Genomic DNA, 13,963 nt, shown 5'->3' on the forward strand with positions numbered 1-13,963 from the left:
CTCCCCACACTAGCCTCGCTGTGTCTCCCATCATCATCATCCTCTGTCTCCTTCACCCCGAGGAGACCATCCGCCTACAGCTGCCTCATCAGCCCCAGCTCATGGCACTCCCCTCTCCTGCAGAGCCCCTGTGTGGAGGAGGAACAGAGCCGAGGCATGGGGGTCCCCAGCTCCCCGGTGCGTGCCCCCCCAGACTCTCCCACAACCCCAGTCCGTTCTCTGCGCTACCGGAGGGTGAACAGCCCTGAGTCAGAAAGGCTGTCCACGGCAGACGGGCGAGTGGAGCTACCTGAGAGGAGGTGGGTCTGGGGCCAGGGGCATGGTTGGGGCGCAAGGCCCCCTCCGCCTTCACGTGGCTGCTCTGGAGGAAAAGTTAGATGTGTGGTGGAGGTGGGCAGACCCTGGGAAGTGCTGAGAGGGTTATACTTGGGCCTGGGGTCAGACTCAGTTGGGGCCAGAGACAGGGCCTAGGAGAGCCAGTGGGGGATCCAGAGAGGTCCTGGCTCATGTCAGGAAAGGGAATTGGGGGAGTGCAGGCTGCAGGAGGGACAGGCGGGGTGCCTGGGCCCAGGAAGGGTGAGGGGTGAGTTGGTTGGTGGGCGTGTGTGCTTCCAGAATCTCTTCTCCTAGAGACTAATTATAGACGCTTCAAGTGCAGCTGAGGTAGGATCTCTTCAGCTTTGGGGGAGGGGGCCTGGGAATTGCTGGAAGACAGAGCAGGGCAAGTTTTGGGGGTTAGGGCTGAAGAATCTGAAGTTACAGAGGGGAGGGGACCAGCGGGAACCTAGTTGGGGAAAAGGAGCGTTGAGAAGCTAGGTGAGCCTTTAGGAGGTGAAGATGGGAGGGTGGGAGAATGGTCTGTTGACCTCAGATGGTGGGTGGACAACAGGGGCCAGGGCCCGGTCCCCACCTGTGCTGGTGGTGGGTGGGACAACATCAGGTGGGGAGGCCCCTGAGAGATGTTTCCATCTTCTCTTGGCCTCTGAGTGGGACTTCACTCCACAGTAGGACTGGGGCCTTCTCTGCATCAGAAAAGGGGTCTCTTCCAAAGACCCAGTCCTGGGGATAAGGGGGTATCCTTTATGGCATCCACTCCGTGTGTCTCCTCGTGAGCAACCTCAGTCCTTACACACTCACACAGGTTGGCTTACCTGGGACTGAAGACCACCATTTTCGTCTGTGGTAGCCTGGAGTTCCGTTCCCTGGAGACGGAGAAATGAGGAAAGGCAGTTTGGGAAGGGATATGAGTGGAGAAGAGAGGTGGGAAATGCCCTGAATGAGACAGTCCTGAAGGGCTGCCTGCTTTTAGGGAACAAGAAACAAATTAGTTTGGCTCACAGTGAACCCCAGTTGCAGGGATGGTAGAGAAAGTTGAGGGCTGAACAGGATATCATAGACAGCAGAGGGTCTGGATGGGCTCTGGGGCACTCGGGAGCAGGAGACAGTACAAAGCAGTTGGGATTCGGATTTCCCACCCCACTGCCTCCTGTCTCCAACCCTCCGTCTGAGCTCCCACTACGCACACACATGCAAACACACACACACACACACACACAAGCACCACTAGCCCTGAGCCTTCTTTGGCACCCTTTCTCCCCTTTACTCCATCAAAACAAACCGTGCCTCAGAAAGGAAATGATATCAGCCATTTACATGGGAGCATAAGTATAAGACCCTAGGTGGCCTCTCTCAGGGATGTTTTATTTAAGTCTTTATTAACAAGTCAATAAAAATATTGTGCACAGTCAGATTGGGCAGGTCTCATGTAGGCTGGGGCGGGACTATTTTAAGAAAGCCCCACAGGCGGTTCTGATCTGCACCCCTGCCTCTGCAGCTGAAGAGCCATTGAACCACAGGCTGGATGCTGGGGGAGAATGAAAGTCAGCCCCCTGCCCACAGCCTGAACGTGAGGGAGTGGCACAAACCCCAGATAGGTTAGGCCTCCATGGTGGCTCTCAGTGGGGTACCCTGGCATTTGAGAGAGGGCAATTCTTTCTTGTGTAGCATCCCCCCCACACTATTGTACAATCAGAAATATCCGCCTCTTGGGGCTGGCATGGCCCCAAGTTGAGAAGCTCTGAAAGTAATGTGAGATTCACAGCACAGTTCAAGATGAGTCTGGGCGCAGTGGCTCACGCCTGTAATCCCAGCACTTTGGGAGGCCGAGGCGGGTGGATCACCTGAGGTCAGGAGTTCGAGACCAGCCTGGCCAACATGGTGAAACCCCATCTCTACTAAAAATACAAAAATTAGCGAGGCATGGTGATGTGCACCTGTAAGCGCAGCTACTCAGGAGGCTGAGGCAGGAGAATAGCTTGAACCTGGGAGGTGGAGGTTACAGTGAGCCAAGATCATGCTACTGCACTCCAGTCTGGGTGACAGAGATTCCATCTCAAAAAAAAAAAAAAAAAAATGATAACGACAGAAGAGACGTCCCAAGGCAGGATTAATGCCCTTGGGGTAAAGTCAGATGGGACCCAGGTCCTGCCTGGCAGAGCTCACAGTCTCTTGGGGAGACAGATTATGTGACAGACATGAAGTTCACCCTGTGATGAGAGAGAGATACAATGCACTAATCCTTGCAGGATGGGAAAGGCAGGCTACCTGTCCAAAGAGACAGCCAACCTGTATCAGACAGCAAAGGGTAGAAGGACAGGCTGTGTGTGGGGAGAGGTCCTGTGGGGAGAGGCTACATTGGGGGTGGGCCTTAAGGGTGGAATCTGAGATGGGGCTAGTGAGGGAAATGGGGAGACAGCTGTAGTCAGGCTGTGAGAGGCCTTGAGTGTAAACCAAGGAATGTGGACTTTGTTGTTGGGGCCGGGGAGTCACTGGAGTTTGTTGAACTGGGACTAACAAGGCCGTCTTGGGGGTGATGAAACCAGCCAGGCAGGCCTGGAGGGTGGTGGCAGAAGAGGCTAGAAAGCCCTCTGTAAACTCAAGGGCCAGTTGGGTGTGTTTGCCTAGAAGCAGCAGGAAGCAGCCACTGGCGGGTGTGAGCACTGGAGAGGCAAGAACAAAGCTTGCCTGAGGAAGATTAGCTTCCCTAGGGTGGCCCAGGAGAGAGCGTTCCTTGCACAGAAACCTGAGTTTATTTTCTGCTTGTTTGTATTCCCGGAGCACGGTAAGCATTCAAAAACAGTTGCTGAATGAACGAATGAATGAACGAACTAACTAATAAACAAACTAACAAAGCCTTGATAGGAAGTGAGGTGGGAGGGTGACAATCTAGAGGTAACTGGCCTGGCTCAGGGTGGGAGGGGTACTGTGGTCAGGAGGTTTTGGGAGTCACGCCCCACACTGCCGCTGGCGTGGGGTCCTTGGGGGTCCAGTGGGGCCAGGCATTGAGCCCCATGAGGGGTGGCTTTGCAGGTCACGGATGGATCTGCCTGGCTCGCCCTCGCGCCAGGCCTGCTCCTCTCAGCCAGCCCAGATGCTGTCAGTGGACACAGGCCACGCTGACCGACAGGCCAGCGGCCGCATGGACGTGTCAGCCTCTGTGGAGCAGGAGGCCCTGAGCAACGCCTTCCGCTCGGTGCCGCTGGCTGAGGAGGAGGACTTCGACAGCAAAGAGTGGGTCATCATCGACAAGGAGACGGAGCTCAAGGACTTCCCTCCGGGGGCTGAGCCCAGCACGTCGGGCACCACGGACGAGGAGCCCGAGGAGCTGCGGCCACTGCCCGAGGAGGGCGAGGAGCGGAGGCGGCTGGGGGCAGAGCCCACCGTCCGGCCCCGGGGACGCAGCATGCAGGCACTGGCGGAGGAGGACCTGCCGCATTTGCCACCCCAGCCCCTGCCACCCCAGCTGAGCCAGGCCGATGGCCGTTCCGAGACGTCACAGCCCCCCACGCCCGGCAGCCCTTCCCACTCGCCCCTGCACTCGGGACCCCGCCCTCGACGGAGAGAGTCGGACCCCACAGGCCCGCAGAGACAGGTAAGGTTGGGCTTGCACCCCACTCCCCATATCCAGATGCCCAGAGTCCTGGTGTGTAGGCCTGGGGTGCTCCATGTGTGCTGGCACTACTGACCAGTAAGCCAGCAGTCACAGGGCCATGATGGAGGTAGACAGGCTTAAGGGTCTGAAACCATGTTTGGGGGGGCAGGCAAGGCTCCCCAGAGGAAGTGCCCTCTCAGTTCTGAGTTAAGTCTGGCGCTATGAGCAGTGAAACCAAGTGAAAAGGCAGGAGAAAGGCCTTGCAGGCCACGGGCACAGTGTTTTGCACAGGCCGGGAGGGGGCGATCTGAGAACACTGAGCTGATGGCACACTGCAGCAGACAGGGCTGCGAGGTCAGCCTTGGGCCCTGCCACGGAGGGTCTCGGGGCTATGCTAAGGGGTCGGGGCTTGATGCTGCAGGTTTGGTGAGCCACTGAAGGCTTTTAAACAGGAGTGCAACATGATTACATTGGTACTGTTGAATGATCCTTAGGCTGCTGTGTAGAAAATGGATTGAAATGGCATGAAATGAGATGCAGGCAGGCCACATGGCAGGCAAGAGAGTGCCCCGGTGGCTTGGGCTGGGGTGGGGCTGTGGATGTGGGGCAAGGTGGATAGTGCCAAGGGTGTTGGGGATAGGCCAAGAGGGCTGTGATGGAGTGGGGGCCAGGGCATCTCGTGTCTCTGCTGATGGCCTGAGTGGTTTTGAAGGGAGTGAGAATTCAGATGTAAATACAATGATCTGACCAGTGCGGTGGCTCAGGCTTGTGGGCCAAGGTGGGTGGATCACCTGAGGTCAGGAATTCAAGACCAGCCTGGCCAACATGGCGAAACCCCATCTTTACTAAAAATACAAAAATTTAGCTGGGTGTGGTGGTGCCTGCCTGTAATCCCAGCTACTTGGGAGTCTGAGGCATGAGAATTGGTTGAACCCGAGAGACAGAGGTTGCAGTGAGCCAAGATTGTGCCACTGCACTCCAGCCTGGGTGACAGAACGAGACTCTGACTAAAATAAAATAAAATAAATAAAATAAAATAAATACGATGACCTCACGGAATCTAAGGATGTCCATGTGTAGGCACCTGAGGCTCAGGAGAGGGATCTCACCTGGAAATACAGATTTCGGGGTTTGGGAAACCATGGGAATGGGTGATGTTACCCAAGAGGACTGTGCAGGGTGTAGAACCCAAAAGTGAGGTTGGAAGCTGAGAGGTGCTCACATCTACGGGGAATGAGAGGAGAAGGAGCTCTACATGATGAGTGAGAGGGAGAGGTCGGAGCATGGGAGGAGCACCGGGGAGAAGGCCCCCGAAATCAGGGCAAGAGAGGTCTGGAGGGCAGCAGGGAGGAGTGGGAAGTGGTTCCCATGATCAGGGCAGACTTCATGGAGGAGGTGAGCTCTGAGAGCCAGGTGGATGGCCGTGGGGAGGAGTGGAGCCAAGGCGAGAGACTGTAGTTGGGCACAGGGACAGGTGTGTTGGGTGCCCCGGGAGAGCCCAGTCTGGCTGCAGTGGCACCTCCTTGTGTGGGAGGACTGAGGAACAAAGCTGGAACGGCAGGGAGGGGCCAGATGGTGGCCAAATTGCAAAACGTCTCATGATATTTAGGTTATTCTGACAAGGACAGGGTGTCAGAATAGGCAGAGAGCCACTGGCCTGATCAGGCTTTGCTATGTGGGACAGAGGCTGACCTCTGACCTGGGAAATCGAGGAAAACTCTAGCACTGTGTGCCAAATGGGGTTCATGAACCCACAGAGGAGCTGGGGAGAGTCATGGAGGGGATGCCGGAAGGGGCTCAGGGGCTGCGCCGCGTTCCACTTAGTGGTCCCACGTTGGGGGCGTACACTCTAGGTGACTCTGGGAGGTGCCCAGGTGTTGGACCAGGGGCCAGTTCTACCACTTGCTCAGATTGGGAGGCCTTGCCTGGGAACACATGGGTGCCCTGGGAAAAGCAGCTGTGGGCAGGAGTGTATTCAGACCCCATCGGTATCTAGAGGTCCCTTCTAGAAGAGAGGACCTCCAAGCTGTGATCCTGGGGAGTATGCATTCCGGCCTTGCCTGGACACTGGAAACTGGGGGCTCAAAAAGTGGGGCCTGTGAGTCCTCACCCAGAGAGGCCATAGCTGGCCTGAGTTGGAGGTGCAGCCCTGGCAGACCGGGCAGTCAGTGGGCTAGCACCACTGTGTTGTGAGTAGCCATTGCTCCCACCACACCTAGCACCAGGCAGCAGGAGAGGGAGCAAAATGTGTTTGGGGTCCTTGCTCCGCTCCCATTTATTCATCCACACTCGCTGAGTATTTACTGTGTGCCATGTACCACAGGCATCAGAGGTGACTTGCACAATAGGTTGTACCCGCAGGAAGTGCAGAGTCTAGGGAGGGTGACAGACAGTGTCAAGACAGAGCCCAGAATTAAAGTCGGGAGACTGAGGTCTGGACCTGGCTCTGCCGTTCCCTTCCCAGTGACTGAGGGCCAGTCAGTGTCCCTTTCTGGGCCTCCAGATGAGGGAGCTGAGGTTCTTCTGAGGTTCATCTCTAAAGTTTTTCTTACCTGCAGATTCCTACCTGTGTCCTGGGACTCATCCTCTCTTTGGGGAATTCTGGCCAAGGGTGTGGGGAGAGAGAGATTTGGTGGGGTGGGGAAGCACAGGCTGATTCTGTAATCAGTCAGTCTCGGGCTCGGGTCCTGCTTGTGACAGGGACAGGCACTAACTGTGTCAGCAAGAGATGAGTTGTGTGTGTCTTTGAGGGTGAGGTGTTTGTGGGCCTTGGGTTCCCCACAGTGTACAGAATCGAGGTTGGTTAGCATTCTGCCCCTGTGCACGTGCATTTGTGTCAGCAGAGCTCAAGCCATGCACTGGTGGATGGATGTGTCCACATGTATGTGCCTGCATGTGGGTGCACACGTTATTGCATTTGTGTAGAATATGCAGCAGGTCTGCAAGTGTGTACAGAACCACAGATGCCTAGAATGTCAAAGCATTTCTATTGATGATAACAATTGGAGTAATAATTCTAATAATGGCAACAATAGTTAGCACTGTCCTAAGCACTTTCATGTTTACATGTATATTCTTCACAACAACACTATGAACAGGGAATCCTGATTTTAAAAGTAAGAAAACTAAGACTCAGAGAAGCAAAGTTTTTAGCCCAGCACCAGCTGGTAAGTGTTAGCACTGGGATTTGAACCCAGGCAGCTCGTTCCAAGATCTGAGCTCTGCGCCATTCCGTCTGAGGTCTGCGAATTTTTTTTTTTTTTTTTGAGACGGAGTTTCGCTCTTGTTGCCCAGGCTGGAGTGCAATGGCGTCATCTCAGCTGACTGCAACCTCTGCCTCCCAGGTTCAAGCAATTCTCCTGCCTCAGTCTCCCGAGAAGCTGGGATTACAGGCATGCACCACCACCATGCCCCACTAATTTTGTATTTTTAGTAGAGACGGGGTTTCTCCATGTTGAGGCTGGTCTTGAACTACTGACCTCAGGTGATCTGCCTGCCTCGGCCTCCCAAAGTGCTAGGATTACAGGCGTGAGCCACTGCGCCCGGCCTGAGGTCTGTGAGTTTAACAGAAAACATACAGGCCAGAGAGAGCAGATGGTTTGTGCAGGATCAGAGAGAGCCTGGAGCATGCGTGTGTGTGTGTGTGTGTGTGTGTGTGTGTGTGTGTGTGTGTGTGTGTGTTGTGTGCATACCCACTGTCTGGGCCATGTCAGCAGGTGTGCCTGTGGGCATGTCAGTGTGCAGGGCAGCCTCTGCGTGTGTCTCTTGATGAACATATGGGGTATAACATGTTTTGCCAAGTACTTCAGGACAACGGGGTGAAGCGGAGATCTTCCTTCATCAAGGGCAGAGGAGCAGGGAGAAATGGACTGGCCTATTTTTTTCTTCTGTCTTTGGGCTGGCCTGAAGGAAGTGGTGAGCCCAGCCTGGGCCTATGGCAGGACCTCCCAAATCTGGCTGCTTCCTAGAATCACAATTTCTGGGACTCTCCACCCACGGGCGGAGATTATGCGGCTCAGGGCAGGCAGGAAGTCTCTGCTGAATTCCCTCTTTCCCACCACGTTTTTCGAGGCGCCCTCTCTAGACCTAGCTCAATTTTCTCAGTGCCTGATGTGTGAACTTCCTCATAACACCAATCATTTAAACTATGAGCACCTACAACTCTGTCACCTGCACATGTGGGGAACCGGGAGGGAAACAGTGTGAAAGCAGGCACAATTTTAAAGTATCTACCTTGGTGATGGTGGGTTTTTTTGTTTTTGTTTTTTCTTCTTCTTTCACACCTGGCTTTCTTCTCAAGGAAATTTAAGGTACAAATTAGGAGTTGCGGGAAAAGCTAGGGCAAGGGTGAAGCAGGCTAGCAAGTGTGTGATTTGGGGGAGCACTGTTTGCTTTCCTTTACTGGTTGTCTCTGACCGATAGCACAGCAGGTCAGCATGCACTGAGTACACAGACACTGCCCGGCAGCCACCAAAGCATTTCCCTGCCACGTGCTGGACAGTGTGCTAGGGGCTGGGGGACAAAGATGAATAAAGCTGCCCAGTCCTGCCTTTTTGGAGCTTAAGGTCACAAGTGGTGGGGTGGAGATGCAAAGGTCTAGAAAGATGTTTACAATCCAGGTGCATCAGGGAGATAACAGAGCACTCTTACCTGCTAGAAGCTGGGAGCTTGCAGGGGAGGGAGCTGGAGTGGTCTCACAGAGGTGATATTTCAACTGGTGTTGAAGACAAGCAGGTGGCCACAAGTGGTGCCCAATCTGAAGGGCAAGAGCACTCTGGGATTCAATGCCATCCTATGAAAAATCCTTCTGCCTGGCAGCTGAGCAAACTCTGGCTGGAATGTTAACTCAAGCCACCCACATGTGCTGTGAGAGGGGGCTTTGGGCAACGGTGGTGCCTCTGTCCCTTGGTCTCTCTGGATGGGCCTTAGACCCCTAACCCTTGGTTCAGATGGGACTAGCTCAGAAGGATCCTAGACTTGGCCAAAAAGAAGCTGAAAGGGAAAGCAAGGTGGAAGCAAAGCCAGTCCTATTAGAATGTTCTCCCTTTTCCCTAGTCTGCTGGAGGCTCCATGCCAAGTCCCTTGTGCCCCCATTTGACAGCAGCAAGGGATGCTGGAGCTGAGTGTCCCAGGCCCCCTCCTTCCTGGAGGAGCTGGCCCAGCCAGTCCTTGCTGCCACTGTAGAAGCTATTTCAACTGGCCTCAGTCTCAGGAAGAGAGAGGGTCAGGCTAGGAGAGGTCCGGTAACACCCTGGGTGCCATTTCTACCCCCACGTATCTGGGACACTTCCACTTCACACAGAGGGCATGGGGGCACAGAGCAGGATTCTTCCAGAAGGCGATGAGGCAGCAGCTCTGCCCAGCCCCGTACACAAGCTGCCTGGAGGCTCAGACTTTGAGGGGGCAGGGAAAAATCCACTTTCAAGAAATGACTTCAGTTTGCCCCTCCTCCTACGAGTCCATCCCTTCCCTCATTAGGAAGAGTGATTTAAAATTAGATACTAAAATGGCCCAGTGAAGAGCGCAGCATTTACTCCATGGCGGGTGCTGTTCCAAGTGCTGCACATCTTATAACATTGAATCCTCACGACCACCCTTTGAGGTGGGCACCACTATGACCCCCATTTTAAAGAGGAGGAAGCTGAGGCTCAAAGAGATGCAGTAACTTGCTCAAGGTCACTCAGATATTAAGTGGTGGAGTTGGGATTCAAACACGAGTAATTGGGCTCTAGAGTCCCACCTTATGCCGCATGGTCACCCCGATCCCCACACCTCCCTGTGATGGGGCGGGGGTGCCAAGGCGGAGGGTGTACAGGGAAAGTTTCTGAGACCTAATGAGTAGCACAGAATCCAGCTGGGGAGACAGGCCGCACACAGCTGTCAACACATGGCAAGGAACTCTCTCAGAGCACAGAGCCACCTTCCCCAGAGAATGGATTCCCCAGTCCAGAACAACCCTGAGCTAGGTAGGACTAAGCCAGGAAGGCTTCTCGGAGGAGGTGAGTGACCATGGTCTCCTTGCAGAGACCATAGTGTGAGAAGTTCCAGAGAGGAGGAGGAGGGGGAAGGGCGTTGGAGGCCAGAGCCTAGATTCTGAGGCAGGACCTTGGGGCGGGTGGTTTGCACCCTCCTCCACCCTGCCTGACCCGCCCACTTGCCTGGGACGCCGGCGCCGCAGGGGCTGTGAGCGGTGGGTGGCCCCGGAGACGGAGCTGTCGAGTCTGTGCCTGACACCTCTTTTCCCTCCACTCTCTTGGTCTCTTTCAGTTGGAGGAGGACAGACTCTCGGGGCACTCCCTCCCGCGGTACAGCCCCCTGCGACGACTGGCGTCCTCCGTGTTCTCCTCCTCCACGCTGGAGACGGAGCATTACCCTCACCCCGGCGGCGGCGGCTCCTCGGGCTCCTCCGGTTCCCTCATTCAGCGCAGCCGCTCGGCCGAGAGCAGCCCTGTGCGGGCGCCCCACCGGCGCCACGCGCCCCTCGCTGCTGGCAACCACAGACTCATGCCCTCGGTGCTCCGCATCTCGCGGTCCCAGCTGCAGCAGGTGTGGGCCCGGTTCACCCACAAGACCTAGGCTGGGCCCCCCCCCTCCTGGAGGGGGCAGGTGGGGGGGGGTGGGGAGCAGGCAGAGGACCATGGTTCCTTCCCAGGACGCAATAATCACACACTCACACACCCCATCCCACCCCATCATGCAATACAGCCCCCCTAGAACGTTGGCCCAAGGTACTGTAATACTCCCACCCCAAGCAGAGTCTCCGTCCCACGCCCCCCATCAGCTCCCTTTGTAGGTGCCAGCCAAATGGTGCAGGGAGGGGTGGGGCTGGTGGTACAGTTTCCAGGACAGGGCAGGGGCGCTCAGCCGGAGCCACTGACGGGTCCAGAGTCCCGTGGGCAGTAAGGTGTCAGGGAGATGAGGCCTGCAGGGCCACAGGCACTCTGGCATGGGCTTTGTTCTGTTTAATTTGTGATCTCTTGGCATGGCTGGGTCTGATCCACCCCGAGGGGCTGGTGGGAGGCCAAGACCCTCCTTGCATGATGTGTGTGTATGTGTGTGTGTGTGCGTGTGTGTGTGTGTGTGTGTGCACGCGGCCCTGTGTATGGGATGGAGGCCAGGACAGCTAGGTTTGGAATGTGGTGGGGAGTGTTTCAGTGCTCAGTGATGGGGGGAGGCAGCCCTGTGACCTAGCGAGACTTTCCCAGGCCATCATCATTGAGGACAGAGTTCCTTCCTCACACATCTTACCCCAGAAAGGCTCAGTCCATGGTAGGCTGCCCCTCCCCCAAAACACCTGTGCCATCACTCCCTGGTAGGACTGGGTGTCTGTCCTCCTCTCCTCAGGAACTGAGGATGGATGAGAGGGGCCTGGGATTCACCTCTCAAGGCAGGCTGGAACTGAGCAACGAGGAGACCCAGCTTAGAAGTAGTGGCAGCAAAGGTGGTTGTTAACGATGAGGCGAGAAACCGTGTGCTTGTCAGCAAAACCAGTGTCTCAGGACAAATCCTAGGTGGGAGCAGCCCCACCTCTGCCCTTCTCAGAGGGTGACTCCTTCCTGCAGGTGCTCGGTCAGCCCCAAGGGCAGTGGTGAAGACACAGCAGAAGAGAGGCAGGTTGGATAGGGATCTGGACACTTGGGAGTGGGGAAGTGTCAGGATGCTAGCTTGCTCATGCCTCTTCTGCCCATTTCTCAGCCCCCAACCTTCACTGCAGGGAGCCCAAGGTTCCCTTTATTCATCCTGCCCATGTCAGCCAGCACCTCTCTTCCCCTGTGGAATGCGGTAGTAGTGAAGTGGGTGCCAGAAAGGTCAGTGCCTGTATGGGGAGGGGAGGAGGCCCAAAGATTTGCAAAATGTTTATTTCAGTGAGACTGTATGTTTGCTTGTGTGCATGCATGTACACTTGTGCGTAAGAGTGTGCTTACGAATGAGTGTTTGTGCATGTGGAAGGGCTGCCATGGATGAATGCTCAGGCTGTGCACTATGTAATTCCAGGAAGTACCATTTACATAGACCTCAATGTGACTGGCACGTGCGCAAGTTGCACAGTGTTGTATGAGTGTGTGTATGCACATGTGTGTTAGGGAGCCAGAAAGATGTCTATGCAGTCATTGGTAGTTTCCTATGTACCTACTCTCATCCCAGCTTCACTCTTCTACCCCTCTCTCCCTGTAACCTCTGCTTGGCCCATCAATTCCCCAGATGTCTCTGGTTAGAGTAGAGGCCTCAGGCTGGCCCCTGCCTGGGGGTGCCATAAGTATGGTGGGCAGTGCCCTGGAGCCAAACTGTGCACACAGAGGGCCACGATTGTGGTATGGCTCATCCACACCATCCACGTAAGCCACTCCATAGCCACACACTCCTTTCCCCAAAATCTTTCTTTGTAAGTCTATTTATTTATTTATTTATTTATTTTTGAGGATGTCTGGGCCAAGAGCACCTTCTCCATCTGGCAACAAAAGCCAGATTTGGGTTCTAATACTTGTGCCCCACCCCCACCCCCATCTCAGCTGCTCACTTTTGAATCTCCCCAGACCCAAGCCTCTGTTGCCCTCTGGGCTGTTTTGGATGGCTTTGCACCCTGCTCAGGCAGTAGGCAGGAGAGGGTCAAGGTGGACCCTTTGAGAAGGGACAGAAAACAAAAAGCACAAAGGTGAGGGGGTGAGGCTGAACAGTGGCCCCACTCCCCTCCTGCTGGCACTGCCTCCCCCAGCCCCCTCCTCTTGCCCTCCTCCCATCCACCCCAGGTAGTGGCAGGAGGTGAAGTGAAGGGAACCTGCCCACCATCTGCTCCATAAGTCAGCAGCAATGTGGGCAGGGATCCCCCCCAATCTGGGGTTGGATGAAACCAAGCACTCTGTGATCCAGCATTCCCTTCTAGAGGGTTCCACTGCTCAACCCTGAGCACAGCTCCATCTCAGTGACCAGAACCCTGAGGGACTCTAAGATCCCAAAGTGCCTTGTGAAATATCAAAGATGATGGCACTGGCTTCAGCCTCATTTTAGCGTTACATACATATTAGTGTTTCCAACGCCTTTGGAAGTGGGAAATCCTGCAGCATTGAGAAGGTGGCTGAGTTTTCTTTTTTCTTTTTTTTTTTTTTTGAGACGGAGTCTCGCTCTGTTGCCCAGGCTGGAGTGCAGTGGCGCAATCTCGGCTCACTGTAAGCTCCGCCTCCCGGGTTCACGCCATTCTCCTGCCTCAGCCTCTCCGAGTAGCTGGGACTACAGGCGCCCGCCACCACGCCCGGCTAATTTTTTGTATTTTTAGTGGAGACAGGGTTTCACCGTGGTCTCGATCTCCTGACCTCGTGATTCGCCCGCCTCGGCCTCCCAAAGTGCTGGGATTACAAGCGTGAGCCACCGCATCCGGCCAGAGAAGGTGGCTGAGTTTTCAAACACACACCCCCCACCTCAGAACTGACACCTGTGGGAGAGGGTGTGTCCTTTAAAGCAAGGCCATGGTTCAAAGCATGTTGTCCTTTAGGGGGACATCTTTTTCTATATCCTCCATGGTGGAGGGGAGAGTGTTTTGTAAGCCATAAAGCTCTGAGCTAACAGGTGATCTTAATAATATTATCTTTTCTGGGTGGCTTTGACTCTTGGAAATTGTTAAGGTCATCTAAGCCACTTGTGTTGGATCAGGTTCACGTGAAGCTCGGCAGAGCTTCACATGGTTTGGGTCGAGTTGCCGGTCTCCGGTTCCCAGGCTAGGTGGGGATGCTGTGAGCCTGCAATATTGTCACTCTTGTTTTCTGAAGCATTTCCCAAGAGGAGGCCAGAATGTTTCAAGATTGATACCCTGCTTGGGGAAAGCGTGTAGCCTCCTCGGGGTCAGCTTTGAAAAGAGACAGCTGTCTTTGTTGTATTTTGAAAGTGGTGTTTTCGCACTTGATAGTCTCACTCTGCATTTAGTGGTGGCTTACGATTATTTGTGATTTTATTTAATAGCCATTGGCACACAGTGCTTATTATGTGCCAGGCAGCAATCTAAGCACTTTACAAAATTAACTCATTTAAACCTCATGATAG

At 54.8% G+C, this 13,963-nt stretch overlaps 1 protein-coding gene across 6 annotated transcripts in view; it reads left to right on the forward strand.

Moving 5' to 3' along the window:
- The window catches only part of TTBK1 (tau tubulin kinase 1), a 44,710-nt gene that overhangs the window by 15,201 nt on the left and 15,546 nt on the right, over positions 1-13,963 (forward strand). For 4 of the 6 annotated variants that reach the window (XR_010119239.1, XM_063633048.1, XM_063633049.1 and 1 more), the window contains exons 12-14: positions 124-299; positions 3,370-3,931; positions 10,199-10,477. Coding sequence is in view for 5 of the 6 variants with exons in the window: in XM_063633048.1 (XP_063489118.1) it covers positions 124-299; positions 3,370-3,931; positions 10,199-10,477 (1,017 nt within the window). In the remaining variant the exon portion in view is untranslated. The remainder of the gene's footprint in view (positions 1-123; positions 300-3,369; positions 3,932-10,198; positions 10,478-13,963) is intronic. The other 2 variants (XM_063633050.1, XM_055263134.2) reach the window with 1 other exon arrangement.

Source organism: Symphalangus syndactylus, chromosome 23 (genome assembly GCF_028878055.3).
Source record: "Symphalangus syndactylus isolate Jambi chromosome 23, NHGRI_mSymSyn1-v2.1_pri, whole genome shotgun sequence".
Classification (NCBI taxonomy): domain Eukaryota; kingdom Metazoa; phylum Chordata; class Mammalia; order Primates; family Hylobatidae; genus Symphalangus; species Symphalangus syndactylus.